The sequence below is a fragment of the Ambystoma mexicanum genome, chromosome 2p (assembly GCF_040938575.1).
Source record: "Ambystoma mexicanum isolate Mex_15411 chromosome 2p, UKY_AmexF1_1, whole genome shotgun sequence".
Taxonomy (NCBI): Eukaryota; Metazoa; Chordata; class Amphibia; order Caudata; family Ambystomatidae; genus Ambystoma; species Ambystoma mexicanum.
In genome coordinates this window covers 1,300,101,953-1,300,128,151 of record NC_090923.1, presented here as the reverse complement: position 1 = coordinate 1,300,128,151, position 26,199 = coordinate 1,300,101,953, and the positions used below count along the sequence as shown (strand labels likewise).

At 45.4% G+C, this 26,199-nt stretch overlaps 1 protein-coding gene across 1 annotated transcript in view; it reads right to left on the bottom strand.

The window, feature by feature from the left end:
• EIF2AK1 (eukaryotic translation initiation factor 2 alpha kinase 1) overlaps window positions 1-26,199 on the bottom strand; it is a 1,543,308-nt gene that overhangs the window by 157,369 nt on the left and 1,359,740 nt on the right. The window contains exon 13 of the mRNA XM_069645632.1: window positions 7,161-7,240. Within this exon, the coding sequence (XP_069501733.1) occupies window positions 7,161-7,240 (80 nt within the window). The remainder of the gene's footprint in view (window positions 1-7,160; window positions 7,241-26,199) is intronic.

Here is a 26,199-nt window from a genome sequence, read left to right as displayed (position 1 = left end):
AATGATCACTACTACTGGAATCATTTAATTCAAACTTACATAACACTTTAGACAAGTCCGCTGATAGGAAAACATAGGGCCTCATTAGGAGTTTGGAGGTAAATATGGCGCTAATAGCACCATGGCTGCCTCCAAACCCTTACCGACTCCGCCCTGGTGAATGGAGCTATTACCGCCCCATTCCAAGGTTGGCGGGGGCGGTAAATCCCCATTCACCAGGGCCCTTCCCCGTTCCCATTTGAGCCCCCATAGGGCTCAATGGGAATGGGGAAGGCGCTAATAAAGGTACCGCAAATTGCGGTACCGTTATTAGCTTCAAAGTCCCTTTGCGGGTCCCGTCCTTAATGCCTGGAAAAACCAGGCGTTAAGGGAGGACCCGCAAAGGGAACTCCTAGTAGGGCGGTAAGGGATTACTGGCACTGGTGCCCTTACCGGTGCCGGTAATCCCCTGCCGCCCACCTCGTAATGAAGCCCATAGTCTATTATGGATTCTAGGCTTCTAGCCTTCCAAGTATAGTGATCATTATGCAGGAGATCTAGACTCCAGGATTCGGCAAAATGGGTCCATAATCTCCCTCGTAACTTGGGGTTTCCTCCTACACTGTCTTTAGCTCCAGGAAAGGCCACAGCAATGTCCCCCATTAAACGATCACAATGGCAATTAGAATTCATGTCCGCAGCAATTATAATCCTGCCTCCTAGATTACTTTGTAACCATAGTTCCATTATTGATCCCAAATTTACAAGCTCTATTTCAAGAATGAGGTCAGTAAGTTCACTGGGATTCCAGTACACATTGGGCCTCATTACACGGATGGCGGTAAGGATTTACCGGTACCGGTAAAATACTGGTACCAGTAAATCCTTACCGCCTTACTATGAGGTCCCTTTGCGGGTTGGGGGATTTAACGCCTGCTTTTTGCAGGTGTTAAAAACCAACCCGCAAAGGGACCCAGGGAGCTAATTACGGTACCGCAATTTGCAATGGGGAAGGGCAATGTTGGAAGGGGGAATTACCGCCTGCCAACCTGGGAATGGGGCGGTAATTCCCCTTTCCGCCAAGGCAGTGCCGGTATTTTACCAGCATGAACCATGGCGCTAATAGCGCCATGGTTCTCCGCCATCCGTGTAATGAGGCCCATTGACAATGAGCACCGAGAAGCCATCACTAATATCCCCTAGCTTTTAGGAAACCACTAAAAAGTTTTGGGAGCAGATCCATTCCCCAGTTTTCACTATTTTAATGGCTAGTTTGGCCACTATAATCAACCCCCCCCCCTTAGGGCATCCCCTATTAGCACCATAAGCACAAACCGAGGTGACATCATAGCCATCCCAGCCCAACTGGACCTTGGAACAAGTCTCCTGTAGGAGAATAAAATCAAACTCTGCCAAATATAACAGAAGTTTTTCATTATGGAGCAGGTTGAGGCAACCTCTTGAGTTCCAGCTCACACATTTTAGCTTGTGGAAGGAGCTAAAGAGGCTTGCCCAGCTGCTTAAGTGTGGCAATCGATTCCCTCAATGACAAGGCCAGACATCTCCAGTCCTGTTTGTTAAGGTCTTGTTCAATTTTAGAGATGTTGTTACCTAACTTTCTCTCTTGATTTCCCCCATCATAAGGCACTGGCATCTAAGGCGCTCTTGGCGGGTTTTGCATGGTTGGTCTGTATTCATATATGTCAAAACCACGAATTTGTAGTTGTTCAGCCTCCTTTAGGAGCATAGACCTAACCAAGGGTGATGGAATGACAAGCCGCACATAATCGTACCTAAATCTGTGAATAAAATCCACCAGTTTAATATCCGATGTAGTAATCAAACTGAGCTCAGGGTTGGTCGACAACAATGATAAGATGTAAGGTCTATTTAAGGAAACCTGTCCCTTATCCTCAAATAAGGCTTTGAGGATTAGCCCAGGCATCCCTTGAAAAGCTGGTTGGCGTAGATCAGTATCACGCTTACCAAACCTCTGATATTCAACGGCAAACTCACACTCATTAGTTTCACGCTTAACAAACCTCTGATATTCACTGGTAAACTCACACTCATTAGGCTTAACATCAGAAGCATCCTTAACAGACCCTCCCAAAGTCGTACCAACACTAGTGGCCGGCAGCAATTCTTGCATCATTCTTGATTGGGGAATAGCTTCCGAGATGATACCCGAACCAGAAGAGAAATCATCCCTAAGTACCTTAATGATCATTTGCCGTAAATCATTGGCATTCATAACATTTTTGGCGACTTCAGGGCCCGCAACCAACTCACAGTCGACCTTCAACGTGGGTATGGCCACCGCCTCAATAGTGTTAACTCTAGATTCCATGTTGTACTGCTTAGTAATTAGTGGCACTCTTGTGTCACTCTTATATTCACCATTACCTACAGGCATGTTCATAGTAGTTACATCCGGTTTGGGCCCTTAGGCCACAGGTCAAACCGTTTTCTCATGTTCAACCACTTTCCCTTTCATCAGAACAGAACCATCACTGCTATCAATATGTGCAATTTGTCCCCAGACAGAATCAAAATAAGAGGTCACGGTTTTGGTGCTCAGTATTGGTACAGTTTTAAAGATCTCAAACATTACATCACTTTTCTTTTTCATAGCCTCATTCAAAGTAGCCTCACCCTCAGTGTACCTATCTAGTACAATAACTTTTTCTCTAGTTTTGTGATTCACCAAATTGCCCTTTTCATTGTGTACTTTATTGGGCATTACTACCTTGTGCACCACCTCAGAGTTCATCCTTCTTGTCTGTCATTGACAGAGTCGGTTCCACATCCCTCAAGAATTTCCTTGAGGTTTTTTTTTAGACCAGCAATAATGTTGTTATTCTTTTTCCTTTGTTTGGGCATTTTTTTCCCTGTCTTTTAGATAGTTTCACCTCAAAATGATCATTAAGGGGGCATTCAAGTAAGTCATTCCTATGCATTACAGCCTTAGGATTTTCTTCACACAGAGCTTCTTTCCGAACCAAAGTTTTTGAGTGGTTCACCCCCCCCCCACATTTCCTGAGTAGATGCAATTGTGATATTTTCCTCCCTCGAGGTGATATTATTTGGGCGAGTACAGGGTTTATCTTTTTTACAATCATTCTCATTAGACTTAGCTTCTTCCTTCATGGCCTGTACAAATGACTCAGTAAATCTCATGGGTAGTTTACCCACCTCATTGGCCAAGCTTACTAGAGCCGCTGTCTGTTTTCTAAATTCAGACAGCAGCAATCTGTTAAATATGCTCATCATAGCAGAAAAGTCTGACCCCATAACCGGGCGGATGGAATCATTCCTGATCCCCCCACCCCCCGCCACTGGATTTATTCCTTCCTGTGGTGTAACAAGGGGAGAATCAGACAGATTATCATAGCAAAAACTGCCTGGATTACATATTTCCGCCATAACCAACGTAGCTTCATTAACCAATGTTTTACCTTTATCTGGAGTAGAGGTGGGTGAATCCAAATCCACAAAAAGTGTCTGTGACGGATCAATTTGATCATCAATGGTCTTGCAGTCAGGGGAGCATTCCTGCGCACATTGCAGGAGGGCTTCCTCCTCATCATTCACAATAGGTAAAGGATAGGCGGCAGCCCGTGCAAGACTCGCACGTCTGGTACTGACAGCTGAGAAAAAGTCAGCCCCCGCGTCTTTCCTCATTGCTGGGAGTTTGTTTTTACGCATGATTTTCTAAAGTGTTAAAGTCAGAGAGCAACAGGAAATTCTGCACAGGTTGTTAGTAGAAGCAATATGTATAACACCCTTACTAATTGTTGAAAGGACACTTATTGAAAGATAATAAATTACCCCTGCCCGGCCCCCACCAGCCGAACAGCCCAACAGTCCGTGCACTTTCGAATGCACTTCCTGGATGCGCGTGCAGGATGCGCGTGCACCCGCACTATGTAGGTTGAAGGGGCTTGGCAGTGGGTGTGTGCTAAGCTCAACCAATCAGAGACCCTGAAAAAAAAAAAGAGAAGCCTTGTTCAAATAACAGGCGGCACCACCGTCCTAACATAGCCACAACCAGAGGCAACACCAACCCAACAGCGCAAAAGCACAACCCAACACAACTAATACCACCCCTATCGCAGACCCAACACAAGTCCCAGCTGTTTACTTGTAATAGTCCTTTGGGTAATGCGAGCCGTGTTTCACAGCACGTGTTTCTTCCTCTTGCCGACGGGCACTCCAGAAGCCTGTAACCAGTCCACACACTGCTCCAAATGAGTCCACACACTAAACCAGATACTGGCCGGCAGCAAAGGGACAGACAGCCCAACAGTCCGTACACTGTCGAATGCACTTCTGGGATGTGCCATCAGAATTAGGTGAGCACAAAACTTCAACAACCTCCTATGAACCAAAAGCATGATTGAAATAGAGAGAGATGACTTGTGAAGGCATCCAGCAGAGCAGAGAGTGCATCTTCAACCTGGCCTGCTGCACCCGGAAAATGCAGGAAGCCATTAGGCCCAGGAGGCAGGATAAAGGCTGAAACTGATAGCATGCTTGCATTCTAGAACAGCGTGAACATCTGCTGAAAGCTGGTGACTCTTCTCAATTGGGAACGTCTTCCTACCAGTGTGTCCTGGACTCCTCAGAGAAACTGGGGTCTCTGGCATGGCATTGTGTTGGACTTCTATCTAAGATGTCTGTCAGGTTGTATAAGACCAGTGATTTATAGAGAGCATTGGGGCAGAGGGCTGCTAACACCTTCTCGACATTGTGTATAGGGATGAGTGTATGGCACCGCCTGTTAAATCGTTACATTGCGGGATGTATCGAGGCTGCTTGTGTCATGAAGCCTCGAAGCTACCTCCATGAACTCAGCTTGGTCTATCAAGGAATTAGGTAGGGGGGTTGTGTCCCGCTCCATAGAGTGACTCAAATCCAAAAAAGGACTGGGTCATCCAATATTAACCTTATGGACCGGAAAAACTCTGTCCTTAACTCCGGGGATAGCTCAAGGGCTGAAAGTGATTGAAGCAGAGTCTGTGGCCGCAGCAGTCGAATTCTACATACTGACAGTCCCTGAATTGAAGGCAGGCGAACTAGAGAGCGTGCAACCAGACTACTTTGACTTATTCTTTTGCAGTAGCTGGCAACACCATCGAGTTTGGCCTAACACTTGCTGTTTATATTCTTTCCACTAGTCCCTAGACACCCCCTTGGATGGATAAGAGTTACCCCGTCCTTCAACCAAAGAGTCAATATCGTTCCTTCCAGGCTTTCTTTTTTTGTTCTTGTTGGAAGAGGAAGAAGTGGAGTGGTGAGACTCACTGTGAAAATGTGACTGCTTCTTACATTTTTTAAGGTGTCTGCCCTCCCTCTAAAAATCCTTCTCCGGGTGTTGGCTTATCGGTGTTGGCCTCCGAAGATTTAGGGATTGAGCAGAGCAGCCACTTCAATGAGGGTTGGCCTAGTGTCAACTTCGCTGCCCATTCCTTTAAGACCTTCAAGTTCAGGGACTGGCACAAGCTACACTGCTCCACATACAGATATTGTGTGGATCAGTGACTGACATTTTGGAGCCGCAGTTGTGTCAGGGCTTGAAACACCAGCTTGGGGCCCAGCAAGAGGTGGCAAAGAATTCAAGAATGTAAGACTGAAAGGGGACGTAGCAAATACTATATGTTGTGGTAAGTCAGAAGAAGGAGTCGGACAAAGGGGTAGCATTTTACAAAGGGCTTGTATTGAAATAATAATTAGACAAACTCCTACCTTTCCTTATTCCAAAAGGGCTTACCCTACCTAACAGAACTCTAACTAGGGTGCTCGCGTCATCGGGGTGGCTTGTTCAAAAACAAATCAGAAAATAAAAAGGGGTTCAGCAGAATTATTCCCTTCTCATGGCCTAACTGGCTCAGCTTTGGTGACTAATCATCTTATAGTTACCTCTGACTCGGCAGATGCGCGTCACTGGTTCTTCCTGGGATCGGGGACTGGATTCTTTCTTGTAGGCGCTTTCAGTGTTTCACTTCACAGCTCCTCGTCTTGTTCTGCAGCTCCGCTGAGCCATTGGTTTGGCGATTCCGGCACTGTTTACGGACAACACGGTCCACCTCCCTCAGGTCACGGCACCGTCCAAATTATCCCAAGCGTCCAAATGAGTCAGCCATTCGCTGGCTTCCAGATTGTCAGTTCTGCGTCATCGACTGGACTGAGGACCAGCTTTTTCCCGTGGACTTCTTCCCTTGGCTCTGCTGACTTGACGCCAGCTTTTCACTTTAGTAAGTCCTTCCTCTGTTTTTATCCTCTGTTGCTGGGTCTTTTCCAGCAGAGGATCAGAGTCCTTCCTTTGTTGCCAAGAGATATTCTGCATGCCTCCTTGGGGGACAACGCTGCCCAGTACTGGCTATCTTCACTGCAGGAGTAGTTGTTATTGCTCATTCACTCTTCTTCTTCTCAGTACTATTGGGTTCCAACCTATTGCCATTCTTCATGTCTCTTTTACTCTTCCTCTTCTCTGTGGTTTCAGGTCTTGGTTGAGTAAAAGAACAGATCTTACAATAGCAAACAGTAGGTCTCAGGGTCTCATAGGAAAGAGGATTAGGGAGTCCCTTCACGTAATGGGAGCCCTTATCCCGAAGAGTCGAGTCCCTCCCCTTGAGGTCCCGCTTACCGCCACCCGTAAGGGGAATATTGGTAGCGGGCTCAGTATTGCTACAACCATCACTACGGATATGTGAGGGTATGGGTTAAGTTGATTATAAATGTGGGGGAGTTTGGATTGTCTGAGGGGCGTCTGCACGGCATATAAATGCAGTGAAGTGGGGTAAAAGAAAAACATTTGGTATTTTCGAATTCACAAGTAAAATATTTGATTTGTTCACATAGATCTGCGGGCTCACCTCCCTAGCCTCACAGGGAAGAGCTCCCCTGTGGGGAGAAGCGATGAGATTCTGTGAATCATCACAATGTATAAACGCCAGCATCATGTCTCGAGTTGAGGAGCACGAGGCGTTGTTAAGCCGTACTCTGCCCTGTCAAGATTTTGCGAGAGGAGCTGCGCTGGAGAATATCGATCAAGATGAGGAATCTGTGGGAGGATATAATCCATTAAAATGTATGTCAGTTTACAGAGGTCTTCAAGCAAGGTTTACCCATCTGCCATCCAGAGGCTACAATGAATATTTCTCACCAGCAGTATGTACCTTGAAATCATAGTGCGATCCCTGTAGCTGTTCTGGTGCTGCATATAGACTAGTTCCTACTCCCGAAGTATGTGTCGAACCTAAGACCCAAAAAGAATGTACAGTTAGATTTGTGCTTTTCTAGTTTTCATTTTAAAACTCAAAATTAAGGAACACAAGGAACTTAAACTCCAGTCAACAGGGCATAAATAAGCAGACACACATTTATCACTAAAACTATACAAACAAATCAATATCAGAATGTGATACCTGCCTGATAATGGCAGGGTGTTGCTTTATGATGGTATTTGATGTTAAGAAGTCTGCTTGCTTGCCAACCCAGTACCTACTCGTATCACATTTATAAATGCATTTATACTGAAAATGTACATGGCAAAATAACCTGTACTCTAGGATTAGTCCCAATCTGGAGGGTCAACAACCAAGGTTTAGCTCACTGTACTTTTCTTTTCAAAATGTGTACTTTATTGTAGTTTACATACAGCAAAAATACTGCGTAACAGGAGGTGAACCCTCCACTTGGACGGCTCACGGCACTCATAAAACATTATGATCGTGCCCCACCCCATCTTGACAGTGAATCACCCTAGTAGTCCGTATTCAGATAGGGGGAAATGTCTTAAAAATTGCAATAGATGTCGAAGTCAAGCACTCATTACTGTCCTCAAGACTAATCATGCCACCCTCCCACTGGCCCGGGCCCCAGTGAGAATCCAGTCACATCATGTACATGCCCCTGGCGCCTACGGTCATGTATCTTGATAACCAGACAACTACCAAACACCTCTACATAGCTCTCATGAACAATAAGCAGAATGGCATAAACACAGCCTTATACATTCATACAAAACTGGAAAGGCAATCATCATGTTGGGAAGCAAACAGGATAGAGAAAGAAAGACACTGAGTCCAACAGTGAGAAAAATTGCCTCAATGTAGGATAAGGAGACCTCCCCAAGACCCAAACACCTCACCCTTTGTCCTGACAGGGCATTTTCTTTGCAGGCATGGTCGTTAGCAACTTTTCTGCACTCTCCAGATCAATATCTTCCTGTTCCAGGACATCCTAGGCTTAGGAGGTCTAAGCAACCCCGCTTTCACTCCACTTCCAGGTGTAACAATTTAGGGAGCCATGTGGAAACAAAGTCAATGGGGCCATCTTCTTCTGTACTGGCTGGAATACAGTTGTTGAGCTCGCGCCACATTCTCACTCAGTGCATCAAATTCGCTTTTCAGCTGAGACAAAGTGCACAATCTGCCCCAACGCCACCATCACTGGGTCCTGTGCCGCCTGCCTCTACTCACTGTTGCTTGCCCCGCAGTGAGAAAAAAAGTCTGCATCCTCTGCCCTAGTTTTCTTGCTGGATTTCCCAGATGCCACCCCAGTAAATCCTTGCAAGCAGCCATGTCCCTGTATCCTCAGCAGGATGACACTCTTAAAGAATGGCAATCACCGAGCTTGGCCGACTTCTATCCACCTTTTCAATAAACATATTGGGCAAGCATAAGCTATGAAACTGTTCTGGACTTACAATTCTCAGGTACGGCAGCACTCTGGGAACTCTACCACATTCACTGCACTCCTTGTCCTCAAGCAGGCCTCTGGTGCAGTCCTGCAAGTGCATTGCAGGGAAGCCACAAGTGCAAACACTGCTGATCTTCACCTCTGGTAGGCTCCCTGTCTCCCAGCCTCCCAGCCTCCAGTCAACCCAGGCGCAGCAAGCATGCACCAATCGTGCACTCAAGGAGTGCCGCAGACTCTGGGCTGATTTCTTGGCACCTAGAAGACGGGCTGCACTCAGGACCACACCATCGCTTGCCACCCCACCCCCAAACTTGTCCAGCCGCTTCCTCCGTTAAGCAGCAACGGTGACAGAAGGGCAATTATCCCACCAGGCCCGAAGCCTCCCGGAGAGGGGTCCTTTCTTTCGTGTCTCGAACACCCCCTACCCCTACTGTACCTTTAACATAGGATACATTTATATTTTCATATGCGACAGGGACAGTGATATGACCCTGTCAGGGGCCACCAAGGGCCCCCCTGAAACTAGGGTTTGTGGCCTTCCAAGGTCCTGCCAGAGCCAGACTTGCCCCAAAGGTGTTGTGAGAGTGCTCAGGAGGACCATTGTCCCTGGCTCCGGGGTATTTTTGGAGTCACGCATGGGTATTGGTAACTCGTTCCCTATTACAGTGCCCATCAGCCTCCTTCCTGGCCAGATCGATCTTTCTAATTTTTCATGCGATTCCCCGGAGTCATGGCAATCAGAACACCTGATATCCCAAAATGAGGAACTGAAGCTACCAGCATGCACTGGACATCTCATATTCCTGGAATGGATAATGGATCCTGGGAAGAGTCTTGAAAAAAACCCACAATATACCTGGATCCGAGAACCAAGACCCAGCATGGAACAGGAGGAAAAGTCATTTTTCTTGTACAAATGAACCCCTCAGCTCATGAGCCGAACCCACAACCCCCCAGACTGACTATAGTGGAACAGAAACGGGGGAACTGGAACAAGCAAGCAGCTACACAATGGTAGGGGAGACTAAGGAGCACTCCCCAAACCCTTTCTGGAAAAAGATTTACTGACTACAGAAGGGAGCAGGAGGACACAAATGCCAGAGACTGCATGCCCTCATGAATACTTCCTGGGAAACTACAGCCCACAAAAGGTGGGAATTTAAGGAACTGGAAATAGATCAGAAAGAGATTGTCCTAGGGAAGCAGCAGACTCTAGTAATGGGAGGTCTATACAAAGCCAGTAGAGTCAGTCTGCAGCAAAAAGGTGTTTGGAAGGGGTTGGATGAGGTGAACAAGGACCAGGAGATAAGACAGGAGGTGTGCAGCAGTTGGAGGGGGACTTAGAAGAGAGTTTTGGCGTGATATGAGAGAGTGAAGGTTAGGTGTATGAATTGAAAGAGCGGTACAAATCTTGTATGTTTGGTTGCGAGAGTGGGTTGGAGAGAGTGAGCAAGTGCGTGTGAGATAGGCGTAAGATCAGAGAAGTTTGGGGGGAGTGGAATATCTTATCAGTTTGTTCCTGGATCCCTTCCCAGAAAGGCCTTATTATTGGGCAATCCAACCATAAGTGTCTCCAGTCCCCTTTAACCCTACACCCCCTCCAGCATAGAACTGAAGCCATTGGGTACATTAGATGTAATTGTTCCGGCGTGTAATGAGATTGAAACATTATCTTGTACCACATTTCCCTAATTTTAATGCAGCGAGTGAGTTTGGGTATAGCCCTCCAGAGATGGTCCCAATATTCCTTTGTTGTAGTGTTGTCTAATGTGGTTTCCCTTTTCTTAATGTACTTTCATTGCTCTATTGTACCCTCATTTAGTAGTCTATATAGGTTTGAGATTAGTTTCCTCTAGCCTATATAGGTAGTAATGTATTTCTCGACGGGGGTCAGTTGTTGCATAGACGCCGCTTTTATCTCTGGATTATTCAGCCAGTATCGTATTTGGTTATAGCAAAATCTGTCTTCCTCTCCCAGTCCCAAGTCCCTTTTATAATCTTCGAATGTTCTAAGAGTGTGGCCTTAAAACATATCTCGTGTTTTCAAACACCCTGCTTCCCGCTAAGCTCTAAAGGCTCTGGGTTCCAGCCCAGTGGGAAATTCCGGGTTCTGAAACATCGGGAGAAACAGGGAGGGGATGTAGATAAAATGCCTCCTTTAATTACAGTGTCACACCTCGGACACAAGGCCCACAACATTACTAATCTTGACATTGGGGGGTTCTGTGATCCCAATTTAGCCAAAGTAATCCTGTGAGGGGTGTACCTGCGACTGCTCTATCTTGTCGGGCCCACATCTTTCGAACCTTGCCTACAAACCACTCCTTAGTGACCGGCAATAGTGCAGAAGTATCTTTTAACAGTACAGTAGCTTCTCAGTCTGGGTGAAACGTTAACAGCCATTAATACCCTTAAACAAGGGAAGGCCCTGCAGACCTTTCCCCTAGAGGAGCAGCATTCACTCCTGACAGTACAGAACCCTCAGATGTTGTTTCCCAGGAATAAGGGCTCAGTACGATTACACCATTTGGCCGTGGTGCGTGACCAGTTGGTACTCAATATGCCCTTAATCACTCTAGGATCTCGGAAACTGGTCTCAATAGTATCAAGAACTTCCTCCTCCATTTTGTAGATGCTGCCACAATGAGGCAAGGCTTTGCCAGTCGGTGTAATCATACTTATTTGACTCATATACTGCCTAATGTAGCCCCCCCGTAACATGAGGTGAGGCTTTGCCAGTCTGTGTACACACACCATTCCATGTCTGTAACCATATGCTTGTACGTGCACTTTGCCAATATACCATGCACTTTCTGTAACTAGCGCCTAGATGCCCGGGGGCTTTGTGCGCTGTAATAAATGCTAAATCAAATCAAATAAAAAACAAATTCCCTGCTAACAAAATGACGGCCCCTCACAGATTGTAAGCACTTATTTTGAAGTGCTTCTCTCAGTTCAGAGAGCTTCGAGGTCAATGTAAGAACTCTGTGCAAGAATATTGACCGTGGTGCAAAGGTCCTATTCAATTTGTCAGGGAGATTGGGCAAATCCTGAGCCAAAACTCTACCTATTTTCACGGGAATCATATTCCCCCTAGGGGTTCTGTCTATCTGCGAGCTAAGGGACTGCCTCAAGAAATACAGCAAAGCATGGTGGGGGGTCCCCTTAGGGCTGGGTTCAGCTGAGGCTACTCTACACAATGTCCCTTTACCCCTTTGAATTCTATCATTATTGGGCCCTGCTCTATTCTTGTCACAAAGCCTGCTGTCTCCCTGGGTTGTCCTAGGGTGATTATTACAAGTTCATGAGTAAGGGATCCGACTATTCTTGCGTCATTTCAGTCATTCAGGGCCCCTTGCTCTCCCAACTGGTTAATTGGGGGTTTCCCAGGATCTACTTTCTTTCCAGTAGCTTCAATTAGGGACAACAGCAAGTTCTTTATTAGGAAGAATTCAGACAGAACTACAATGCAACTGCTGCAGCACTCCTTTGGTCATGGGCCCCCCTCCCCTTTCTACTGCAGGTTAGCAGCGGCCACTTCCTTGATGTTGGTTGCTATACTGGGTGTACCAATCAATGAAGCTAATTTGGATGCCCCGGGAATGCATGCCAGACTCCCCCGGGCTCACTACCCACACTTTCAGCTGATGGGCTAAAGGGTTGGTTGGTAAACTCGTCAGCAGTCTTTTTGAGAGGTGGCGTGACCCTCCTGCTTATTGGCCAAGTTTCGAGTCGAGCTAAAGTACAGTGACCCCCTTGACATGGGAGCGGGAACACCAAGAGTTACACTCTGCCTAGAGCTGGGGACATTAAAGGGATAGTCCAGTAAACATTTTTATTTAAAAATAGATAGGCAATATAAAAAAAATAATACTAGCACTATTTTATTTTAAACTTCCTATGGAAAATGTTGAGCTATTCAAGCTCAAAATTCGCAAAAGCAAGCACATGGCAACCCATTTTGTGAAATGGATGCCCGCCTGTGCTGGCTTTTGCTTTTGCGGCACTAAAGAAGGAAAAGCCAGCCAGCTGTAGTAAACAAAACTACCGCTGGGTTGCTTTTCCTTCATTGGTGCCGGGACTCGGAGGACGCGGACCGGAGACCAGAGCAGGAAAGCTGCAGCTGAATCTCGGTAAGTGCTTTTTTTTTTAAAAAATAAGCACTAGCTGCGTTTTTTTTTCCAGGCTGGAGGAGCCCGGAAAACTTAGAAATAAAACCGCAGCTTTAAAAACGTTGTATTTATGTTTGCTGTTGCTTTTGAAGCGACCGCAAACATAAATACAACTTTGTGTTTGAAAACGCTGCGGTTTTTCTTTCCAAGTTTCTCAGGCTCCTCCGGCTCGGAAAGAAAAAACGCAGCGTTTTCAAACACAACCGCGTTGTGTTTATGCCTGCTGTGGCTATCACTTTGGGTCTCCGGTGCTCCCCTAGGGGAGCACCGGAGACCCACTAAATCTGCTTCCCCATTTGGGGCTCTCGGGCTCCCCACGGGGGGCCAGAGAGCCCCAAATGGGAAGGCAGATTTAGGCAGAAACACTGCAGCATTTAGCATTTCCCATTTGGGGCTCTCGGGCCCCCCGTGGGGAGCCCGAGAGCCCCAAATGGGAAATCAGCTGTAGGGAGAAACACTGCGGCATGTAAACACAACCGTGTTGTGTTTCTGCCTGCCTTGGCTTTCACTTTGGGTCTCCGGTGCTCCCCCACAGGAAGTTTAAAAAAAAATAGTGCTAGTATTATTTTTTTTATATTGCCTATCTATTTTTTAAATAACATTTTTTACTGGACTATCCCTTTAAGGGTGGGGGTTTAAACTGGGACAGCTGAATCAGAGTCACTACAAGGTGCCCCTGGTCACAATTGTTGGGACAGATTGGCCATCAACAGGACCCTTCCCGCCTAGACACTCAAGGCCCGGGTTGACCACAGTTAATCTGTTAGAAGTGACGGGTTTTGTAGCAACCATGGTAGTGTCAAAGGTATTAGGGGTATGAGTGGTTGTCCCATCCCCGGGGATCAAACTGGTGGGGGTACTGCGTGTGCCCACAAACTGCTGGAATTCACTAATTAGCAGATAGGCGTCACCAAAGGAGGTAGCAATGCCAACTATACCAGTGTCCTCCAAATCAGCAACACCTGGAAGAGCTAGCGTAGTTGGATCTAAAATTTGCTTTTTCCACTTTAGGGTCAGTATTGTCCTGTTTGGTCCCAGGCTAAGCCCGGTACCCAGTCCAGGCCCAGGTCCAAATACAGGTGTCTCCTCAAGTTCCTGGACAGGTAGGGCTGACATAATGATAATGCCAGCACAGTCAGAGCGAAACACACCTAGCTGCTTGAACAATTAGAGTGTGCTAAAAAGTTTCACCGAGAGTTCCTTTGAAGTCCCCACTGGGTCCATGTTATGGGCAAAGTAGAAAGCGCAGCAATGGCACAGCACTAGCAGGTGAACACGGCCTTAAGGGAAAACAGCAGGGGAAAGCCTTGGCATGTAGATACTTGTGGCTATTGATAATTATACTGTTGCCAAGTTTACTTGTTTTCCGAGGGGTCCGAGTCACGAGGAATAGATCATGACCAACTCCCCCAATGCCTGTCTCACTTTCATTTGCTCCCACCGCTCTTCTATCACCCAGCTGCAGCGGCAGTCGCACAGCACAGGGAAACACAATCCTGCACAGACCAATTTCGGAACCTCCAAAAGCAGACTGGCGGTTCCAGGTATCCTCCGCCACTACTGTAAACAAGGGATCAGAATAAATTTCAAAGCAGGCAGGCCAAAAAGCATTAAGCGAGTTCGGCTGATATCAGAAGGGGAAACACGTGAATTTGGAAATCGCCATTACCGTACAGCTCCCATTTCATACGGGTAACAGGGGACGCGGATTAGTTTGACTGATGAATGGATGTTTTCACTGCTTCCACCTCAGTCGCCCCGCCTGGGCTTCACCGCACTGAGACTCAGTAGGGGATGATGCAGGCTGCACAGTGCAAAAGGGAGGGTCCCCTGCTAACAGGATACAGGTGTGGTGATCGGAGCATAACACCGCCTGCTCTTTCCCTGCCTGGGCTTCACCGCACTGGGATGATGCAGGCTGCACAGTGCAAAAGGGAGGGTCCACTGCTAACAGGATACAGGTGTGGTGATTGGAGCATAACGCCGCCTGCCCGTTCCCCGCCTGGGCTTCACCGCACTGGGATGATGCAGGCTGCACAGTGCAAAAGGGAGGGTCCCCTGCTAACAGGATACAGGTGTGGTGATCGGAGCATAACACCGCCTCCCCTTTCCCTGCCTGGGCTTCACCGCACTGGGATAATGCAGGCTGCACAGTGCAAAAGGGAGGGTCCCCTGCTAACAGGATACAGGTGTGGTGATCGGAGCATAACACCGCCTACCCTTTCCCCGCCTGGGCTGAATATCCGGAAGCTTGCTCGGCTACTAACACAATTTTAAAAAATGTGCGCAGATAGTAGTGCAGAGCTGAAGGTCGAAACAAACGTGGCGCCCAGCTAAAGTAAATAGAAGAGCCTGGCGCGACCCCACCAAACAGACGGTCTCGACGGTGCTGCTTCCTAGGTCAGAGGGACACTAAGACACGGGCCGGGAGACAGTCAAGTCCTCACTTCAGAGAATACTACAAGGAACAAGGTGCAGCAGAGGGAAAAATAGGTAGACTGGGCTGTGATTCAATGGATGACTCTCAACCAACAACAGTGAGCATCGAGGACTGGAGCAGCCACACCAAGCCCCAGTAACCAAGGGGTGGTGGCTGGAACAGCAGGCAAATATGCAAGGGGTGAAAGGATGACTCAGAGCAGCACCAAAGAGACAAGTGGGCTAGAGCGTGCTTTGCCTTGTGGCTGGACTCACTACCTGAGGGGTGTCTAGGGAAAATACAGGAGGTTAAAATGAACCCCGGGAGACGGATCCATCAGACAGCCACACACTCTGCCCTGCTCTGGGCAATGCAAGTAGAAGACCCAGTAAGCAAAATACGATCCCGGGACACCGCAAGGAAGATGTGAGATGCGACAACAGACCTGTCTGTCAGGATGCACGGTGTGCCGCGTGCAGCGTGCAGCACTCTGTTCAAGCGACCAACTATGCAGCAACTGGTCTCTCCCTTGGTGACTTGGGGATCTTACTATAATTCCCAGAAGACGCACCCAGGCAAGACAAGTGACTGATACGCCCCATACATCATACGTCAGACCTGAAAGACAAAGTTGATAAGAAGACGTGTGATGGGAGGAACACCACCACTCAACAACCACGAGTAATGAGTCTAGCATTTGCTTCCTTGTTCTACACATATTACTGTTTCGGTTGTCCCTTTAACTATGTAGCCTTGTTTTTCCTCCTCATACCACTCAGTTCAGTTTGCCTGTCAACATCTGGTCTATTAGCTCCAACCCTGGCCTGCCCCTGGATACATCTCTTGGAATGGGACTGGGATTTGCTGATATTACGTTCTAGTTAGACCTGCATTCTTTCTTGGACCGCCCTACGGATTGTGGATTTGTATTGGTGTTGGATGTATGGATAGCTGGACTCGACCAGTGCCTCATACCCAAAATAGCTCCTTACACTAAGCAGGATCTCTTATTGCTAGTGTTCTGTTGGGCCTTTGTGCCGTCCGGGTAGGGCTTTGCGGCTTCAACATTTGTTTGTGTCCTCATGCCGTTCATGGCGTGTTCCCTTGTTTTCTCTTCTGCCTCAAGGTCTGCCTATCCTTCTGGATATCTACACTACTCTGAACAGTATAGAACATCCTTGCCAATCACCTGCTTACTGTACCCTATTTAGCACCAACCCTGGAAGGCGGATTCCCCCAGAACTGTAGTAAGCGGTCAGACCACCATACTGGTGTAGAGAAGGACAAAGAGGACAGCACTCTACTCGGCAGCCCAGCTAGGAAGGTAAACAGTGCAGCAGATGCAGAGTTAAGCAAACGAAAAACAAACAAGAGACAAATAATGACACAAAAAACAACAATCTTAACAGAGACATCAAAGAAAAGGTAAATAGGTTACAGAGTCTGGTATCCTGTACACTAATTACAAAACAGTTGGTAACTGCCCTCTTGATATTTATGGGACATATATATACTATTAGCAAAAGGGTGTGGTGCCATAAATAAACCCCCAAACCCTGAATATACGATGCATTTGGTCATTTTATGAACCAGAGGTCAAAGAGACACGATCTGTCAGTAGGGGGAAAGAAAAGAAACACTCAGGTCACACATAGCTTAAGTACAAGCAGCTAATGAGGATTTTGATGGGTATGAGTTGCCAACAACAACAACAACAACAACAAAAAGACAAACAATAACTTGCAGTACTGCAGAATTAACCAAATCAGTAGCAGACCTAAACAATCATGCACTGGCATTCGGAAAGAGACTGTGGAGCATTTGCTCAACAAATAGAAATTTGAATACTCCAAATTGACTAACAGGATGCAAAATCTAGATGATCAGGTGTGGAAGCAATCCTCACAGAACAAAAAGATCTGGAAAAAAGGTTGTGCCAAAATACCCACAAACATTAGATATGCAAAATTGGAATGCTTCCTCCAAGATCTATTCTCTAATATACTACAGATTTAGCAGACATGATCTTAGACCACACACATGGGGTATACCCATCTTTCCAAAAAAACAACTTAACCCCTGATGTGTTAACGAGGGTGCACTATTTTAAAATAAAATAAAACATCTTCTCTGCTCATAGAGGCAATAAAACAATCACATTTCGAGATCAATCCTCCTAATTCAGGATTTAGCACAGGCCCCTTTGGACAAAAGAAAGCCTCAGGTTGGTTACGGGCTGTTCTAAGAGTGAAGAAAATCTAATACACACAGGGCTACACCTAGAATTTGCAATTCGATAATGAAAAACGGCCATATTCAATCATAACATAGGAGGAAGAGGCCAAATAGATGGAACCCATATTCTTAAGAAAAGGAGACCAAAGAGATAATGGGCTGAGATATGCCAAGGAAAGGAGAACATGGCAAATGAAGTGAGACAGAGCCACCACGGAAACTAAGTCTTACAAGGAAATCAAAGAAGAAAATCAGACCAATTTGATGGGAGACCTGAATAGACCCTGCATACTTTTAAAAGTGGCCTTTGAACTAAAGATAAAAGTGATGAATACAGAAGCAGTTGAGAAATTATAAAAATAACAGTTGAAAAGAGTTCAACTCAAGAGCACAAATCTCCCTAATCCCCCAAACTCCCGAGCAATGGGTACTAAAGGCCTTGCTCCAAAGTTTATAAATGTTAGATTAAGATTGTCGAGGGAACATTAAGTATTTAATGAGAAATGGAAGCAGTGGGGAGATGAGGGATGGGTCCCATATGGATTAACGCACCAAAGTTAACATGTGTTTTTTTCAATGATTGATATGTTAGAATAAACGCACAGATACAAGAAGAAAGCAATTTCTTCAAGACTTTATACTACCATAGATTATTGCTTCTCATCATGCTATATGAGCTAAATAACAGAGGAAAGGATGAGTGATTCACTCTACAGGATAGTGACCCCTTGAACAAGAAATAGATTAAGAATATATATAGAGATGGAAATGGCTGAGCTTAACTTTGTGACCTAGAATGTTCAAGCCCTAAATTCACCACCCAAATGGAAATAAATCAAAAATGTGCAGATTACATGAAATTAATACGGGGGTTGCATTCTTAAAAGAGACACCTCCCAACTGATGGGCGAAGGACGATATGCATACCGTTTTCCACACAATTTCACGCTTCCAGTGCTACTAGAAAGAGGAGGGGGGCATTATGATTCATAGGCAAATTCAATTTAAGAAAAGGGCAACTCAAAAGGATCCGGACGGAAGAAACATAATGGTAAAAGGATTACTGAACTGTCTGATGATGTTGATATGGCTTTACGCCCCAAATGTACAACAAGACAGATTCTTCAAAGATGTATGGGGCTCAATGAGCTCCTTCTGAGACCCTAGACATGGATTTGAACAAAATCCTCATACATCTCTATCTTCGTCAATGTCACTCTCAGAAGTAAAAGACTCCTTCTGACGGGGTTGTTTGCTGGACCTGGATCCCCTCCTTCGTGAGCAAAGATGGTCTGAGAAGAGGAATGGTTCATACTGACCAGCTGCCACCTTGTTAGCCTAGAAGCATATACAGGCAAAGCTAAAGGCGGCATCCACTAGGAAGTCCAAGTATAAGGGGAAAATCTAGTGGCACAAAAACCCCTCGATGGATAGCTGATAGTTCTTAGATGGCAGTGAGGACTCCAAAAGGTGCAAAGGTGCAGATGGATAGAAGCCTTCAGTAATCCAGATAAAAAATGCTAGAGCAAAAGAACAGGGAATACAATGGGTCAAAAAAGAACTGGGGAAAATGACTGGACCAAAGGCAAGGACGAAGGCACAGAGGAGTAAAGCAAAAGGCAGAGCGAAACGGGACTACAGGAAAACACAAGTCCAACTGAGTCTTGGGAGTGCGGAGACAGATACAGTGTGGACTTTGGAGTATTTTCTCTGTATCCACTGTGAGAGGCGGAGATCACTTTCAAATACCCAAACTCACTGTGGAGCGGTTGCAGAGTCCAGCTGAGTCTTGAGAGTCTTGCAAGCTCTGCGTAAGGCTGATTTGATCTCACAGCGCTGATTGCATTTTGTTTGAAAAGCAGCGTGGGAAAATGGACCTTGGTCGTAAATTACTGGTGCCTGTGCGAGAGAAGAGCAGATCCACCCTGTAACCCCTGACAAGATCACAGCTGCGGCGAGGGGGGTTATCTGAACTGGTACCAGCGTGCCAAGTAAGTCACTTACCCACTTCTACACCTCGATATGCTATAACAAGGTCTGATAACACAGACATAGACACAGACCTTATTGAATGCACTGAATCCTGTAATAATGTAATCATGCAACAGCGCCCTCTTTCGCATACTTTTTAACATTGCGCTTGCCGGTGTTCGGTACCCAAAAACAAAAATAGCAACACAAATTTGCAATACCGACAAATTTCTTGACTTTCAAGGTTTGAACAACAGCAATGCAAATCTTATTAATGGCTCCAGTGTTGGCATGAAGACGAGGCTCCCCACGACAGTTGACACCTTTGATCCTATCCCCATCGTAATTCCCCATTTACGAGCTCTGGCATGGCGGGTCCATTATGGCACATGTCAGGGCGCGCATCAAGATTCGAGCCGTGAGTCGGACATAGTAGTCATTGATAACACGTGCCTTGAGAGTAAACGTGACTGCTTACTTGCCCGACGGAAGTCACAGTTGTTCGTAGGCACTGTTCTAAACCCTGAAGCAATTAGAAAACAAGAGCTAGCTGACACATGGAGGGAGCCACTGGATTTGAACGTGAATGCACCGAGTCTGAGTGAGAGTCCAACAGACCCAACCAGATGTACTTATGGTGGTGACTCAGAATGGCGTAGTTTGGCTGATACCTACGAGGGGAAATAAATCCCTGAGGATGATGTCTTCAAAGTCACTAGCACACAAGAGGAGGGTCTAAATAGCATCTCAAAAATAAATCTGGTTGAAGAATAAACGCCAAACGAATCAAGTCAGCAAAAGAGTCCTTTGTCTAGTATGCTTGATGTGAACGAGGAATTTCAAGTCGCAGAGAATAGATTAAAAATAAGTAAATACCCGGTGGCTCCATAAAAGGAATCAGAGTGTGTGAGCACGGGAATACGTGAAACAAGAAACTCGATAGAAGTTGTCAACAAACTTCTACGTGAACTAACTCAAACTCTTCCATAAGTAACACAAATAGGGAAGAGCTCTCTGAAAATAGAAATCTAGAGTGGCAAAGTGGTTCCTGCGGATCTTCAGCTTCAGCAGGCTCTCCAGTGCATAAGTGGCAAAGTGGGGCACTAAATGAAAAGCAGAAGGATTGATGAGAGCTCTTCACCTAAAGTACATTGTTCACAGTAGAGAATCAAAAAATATCCAAATCAAATGATGCAATCCAAGCATGCTGTATAGCAGAGGCAGAATAGTAACACCCTCAAACCTGTCAATCTCGACATAAGTGGTGTGGAGCAAAACCAAAATGACTCTTCGTCTGACGACTCAACAGACTCCTCTTTCATGGAACGTAACTTTCCAAAAATGACGCACTCTGGCAAAGACCATTAAAAGTACAGAGCAGAGTGGATTGGAAATAGGAGTCAATGTCAAGAAAATACTTCAAGAACTACAGCCAAATTTGACATCGGCGCTATCAATACCAATCACACCATTCTTAAAAAAGTACAAAAAATTGAATGAGAATGTCAAGGATCTGATCACTTTGGCTGCCCTTATGAATTCCAAGTTAATAAACATGGAATGTGACAATACTTTCTTTAAACAGAAGACCTTGTAAAATAATAGAAGAATTAACTGTTCTCTTAATGTCCTGGCGGAACAAAAGCGCAACAATAGCGAAGACAAAAAACTACTCGCAGTAGTTGCCAAAGAAGCACTGGGATTGTTTAAACAAACAACGCAGTCCCCTGTGGGAGCGAGAGACATTGAATAAGGAAGCTAGACAAAGTACTCGGCGAGAAACTCGGCTAAACAGAGACTGTTGCTATGAAGCTATTCAAGCAGATGTGGAAGGTCATACAGATACTATTCTTAGCTCAGTTGATCCGGAGATAAATGAAATGGCAGTAAACCAGGAGTTGTGCCTGGTGGTGGAGGCTCTTCCCTTAATGACACCACAGGCTCTTATGCGAAGTCTAAGTGCCGATTGCTCGGATCCGCAAAAACCATTTACTTCAGCAGATGGCGAGGGTTTAATTGGAAATCCTGATTTGGATATGATTGACACCACCAATTCTAATGGAAAATAAAGAGGGGATGTTTGCTATCTTCAATGCCAAGAACAAGAGTGACAATAAGAAGCCTGTTCCCAAATCCTCGCAAATAAAAAAAGAGCAAAAACCAAATTAAAAGAAAGACCCGCATCACCAACAATTCAAGAATATTTCAACAGAACATTAAAGCCGTAAATGTAACTGTAAATGCAGACACAAGTTTGGTAGTTTAATGGAAAAAACTAAAATAAACTGTAGTTTTTAGTTTTAGATACAAAAAACTTAAACTTGGTGGGGAACTCTGTGGCTGAAAATGTGAGTGAAGAAGAAGAAATTATGACCTGTCTACATACGAAAATGATGAAGACCTTGAGGCCAATTTATCACACACTGCAGAGACTGAGCAGAGTGGCACTGGTGGGACACCGAACGAGGAACATCCCAATAGACCCATGATCTCGAGTGACTCAAGGCCATCGAGAGTTTGCACCTTGTTTTTACCGCCAGATCTTCAACAAGTTTTGTCACCAAAAACAGTGAGCCCAAATTTCATCACACTTGGAGACAAATGGAAAAAAACTTGCTGTAGCTGTTAGGGAGAATTCTCTTATAAGGCTAATTTCACAAACCTAGTGAGTCCCCCAGAAGCTTTGCTGGATTTTTGAGGTTTGTTTTTTTCTCCTGCTAAGAGTGAGACTCTTTTACTCCCACTCTTAGGCATGATTTGAGGTCTGTCTTTGACTTGTTATGTGCTTATGGGCTATGGGGTTCCTTTTTACTCCACAGGGTATCATCTGTTTTTCTGTATGTGTGGTACACAGCACCCTCAGTGCAGTACCACAGGGGTGTCACAGTGACCCCCAAACATAGACTCCATACCCTGGGACTGACTACTGTCTCCCAGGGCATGTAAAGTCACCATTGGCTTTACTAGTCCAAAATTGTGAACAGAACCAGTACAAACCATCATATTGTGGAAGTACTGGTAAGGGGTAATTCGATTGCCCCTGGGTCTGTTTTCAAGGGGGCACTGTCCAGTCCCCCTTGTTGAGTTCTGGCTGGTGGCAGTGGTTACCACACTAAATATTCCACCGGAATATTCTCTATGGGATTTTCCCATTCATTTTAAACGCACCACTTTTTGGTGCAATGTTAAAGATACCGCTGGTTTATTTATTTAATATGAAATCACTGGTTGGGTCTTTTTGCCAGAACTCGATTCTAAAATGGTGTTTGTGTCCGTCTCTGTAACTCTGACCAAGGTTGAGCCCTTTGTTCCACTATTTTGGCGGGCTTCTCCACAGAAGCCCTCCAAGCGGTGCCACTCTGTCTGGGTTCCACGGGAAGGGTGGAGGGGGGAATTGGCACCCTGGACTGTGTTGCCTTAGCAACCCAAGTAGCACTCTACTCTGATTGGCCCAGTGGTGAGCCGTCCGGCTCACCACTTAGCATGTGTGATTGACAGCTAGGCTGATGAATGGGGGTTTTTCTGCATAAAAGCAGGGCTTTTGGAACTGGAACTTCAGAAGTCGCCACAGGACCTAAGAATCCGAAGAGGGGCGAAGCTGAGCCATCTGCAACGACGACACCACCGGTGAAGCCCTGCTGCAGCTACTTCAGCACTTTCCCGACGACAAGAGAAGATCTTCTGCTGGACGAGTCTTCTTCCTCTGAGCTGGTGGGACCAACCAGTTCACCCTTTTTCACCCTCCAAAGACGGCCCTTGATCGAATTGCCCGTGCCAAGCACCCCGGCGGCCGGATAGCCAAGCTCACCACTTTTGACCACGAATAAAAAGGACCACACCTTTTAATCGGGAACTCTGCGGCTGGTTTCATCCCTGTGCAGTGCAATGACTCCAAGATTCCTGCTCGACGAGATCCTCTCTTCCCCTGGTCGGAGCAACAAACTGCAACCACTGCCAGGAACAACTGCCCCCGCTGGAGCTTCCTTTCTCTTTACGGTACTGTGTCCTGCCTGGCCTCCCTTTCTACAGATTGCTAAAGGTGACCCTTAAATCCTTGGCTTCTAAACTGTTTTGGCTCCAGACCTCTAACTATATCTTTTGAATCGCCCCAACCTCTTTTGAACACTCTGCAAATACTTTCAGTGCACTTTAAACTGTGTGATCCTGGGCACATTTCGCTTTGCTCCATTTAAAGTGGGCCTGGCCTATGAACTTTGGCTCGACAGTATAACCTGCCTTTCTCCCCTTGCTCTGAACTCTTAAGTGTTGGGAACTGTTTTATTTTATGCTCTGCCTTTTGTCTCCCTTTTTAACCTAAACTATTGGAGTGCCATCTAGGTTAAGCGCTCACTTCTGTCTTAACAAATAGTTGTGCTTTAACCCTGACTTGTCTAATAGTTATCAAGGAAGGTGTATATGCTTACCTGACTGTGTTTTAGATTACTTTTCATTGAGAGTGCTAGTGTATTACCTAAAGAGTGTTTTAAATAAATATATACTTTTTATACAAAGCTCCGGTCAGTGCGTGTGTTTGCTCTACTGTGTTTTGGCCCTATTGTGTATACTCTGCATAGTGCCCTACTCTTCTTGAGATAAGTCTGACTGCTCAGCCACAGCTACCAGGTAAATCTGGGTGGTGCAGACTGCTACCAATTGGGTTTACTGCTGCTCCTGTAGTCTTAATCCTTTTGCATTGTTCCCCAAGGGAACTGCACAGGATTCTGGCTAACAGTAACTCAGCAGCCAAACTCAATTAATAAAGAATGGACGGTCACAAGGTTGTCAAATAACAACAAAATCATACATGATTCAGAGGGTAAGACTGTGGGATGTCCTTCAATTTCTGGTCTCCAGGGTCCTCCCTTAATCCTTGATGGTGCAAATAGGGCTCGAGAAAAAGAAGCCGAACAAGGGCAAAGGAGTAATCAGGAAAAGAATGTTAAACAAAACTCCCCAAAAAAAACGTATTCAAACTATTGTCTGGTTCTGGAATTAATCTTATCAATTAAGGACAGCATTATTTTGAATAGGAACAATGTCTTGCGTCTCCTGCATCACGTGCCATCCCTCAGGACAATTGAATCAAACGATATAAAAGCAGTGGAGTACATTGATGAACCGCAGAATGACGAAGTACGATTGCATATCGGATCCAGGCTAATTGCAATATTTTGTTAGAGGTGTTATCAGTACTATTATCGTTGGGTTTTGATATCTCGGAGATAAAACTCGAGGACACCAATGGATGCAGAAACAAAAGTAATAATGTAAAGGTGCCTTGTTCTCTGTCTCGAAATAAATTGATGGAAGAAAATCGGACACATCAAAGGGGTCCACATGTATATGACACGCCAAGCTCATACAAAAAGGCAAAGCATATGCTCAATGGAGCTGAAAACTCCCTCCAAGAAGCTCAAGTAGGTGAACATATTAAAATCACATTTGATTGTGGAAACCCAAACACTAAAGGAGCACTGAACCAAACACATGAACCAAATAATTGGAACTGGCTGGTCAAAGAGTTAGAAGGTCATAACCAAAGTTAATGTCAAGACCCAAGAGGACACAACACACATGCCTTTGGATCATGGAACACTAGAGGCTTTGCCCACCTCTTTCAATTTAATTGGCTGGATGGCCTGGATATAGTATGCTTACAGGAAACTTGGCTTTAGATCGCCCAGCCACTGATGAGTTTGAGATTGCCATAAACCTGGCAATAAAGAAACAAAAAGGGCAGACCAGTAGCGGGTCTATTGACTCTGGTAAGGAAAAGTTCAGGTTATTGAATTATCAGCTCGATATCTCGCCGTACATTCAAACAACAGTCACTGGCCCAAAAGGGCAATTTAACACAGAAAAGTGCCTTGTTTACATCATCAATTTATATTGGCAACATAAAGCTGTGTGCACGACGACATACACTGATCAAGTAAATGAATTAATTGATGAGATCAACAAAGAGGAACATTTGCCAAAAATAATTCTGTGTGGAGATTTCAATATCAACTGCTTAAATCCCAAACAAGAGAGCATACACTGAAAGAGCAGCACTGAATATGTGGTGCCCCAATGGCTCAACGAAAAGGAATCAAGACATATCAATGCTGAACGGAAATGTAACAGGGGACGTGCCAACACAACCAACATGTAAAAGACATCGCCAGAAATCCATTTTGGATTATTTCTTTGCGTCTGATCATTTGGCCCAACATGCTGTTTCCTTACACGTAAATCCTAAAGTGCAGAGCAATCATAATTTGGTGAAACTAGTAATCGCTGCTCCTGACAGGGTACTCACTTGTACTTGGAAACATAATGTTGCAGTGGAATCTAGCAGGATTTGAATTCGATTGAATGACCATGATTTGTATACGATCACCAATGCTTATTGTGAGGATCCCGACAAAATTGAATATCAACATCTACTGACCAAGTATGCAGAAGAAAAACAGGGGCTCCGGAATCGTGGATTTAGCACAAACACACATTTGACATGCAGATTGCAAGAACAAAACGACAAATGCGAGTAGAAATGAGGCACTGCATAAAAATAAATAAAACATCATACCTTGCTGAAAAAAGGATGATAAGAAAGATATAGAAATTGGCTGATTTCACACAAAGCCATTATTCAACAGCAAGATGCCGAAGCAACGATGCCCAAATTAATGAATAAAAACTCCAGTGAATTTTGGAAGGCCATTAATGAAGAAA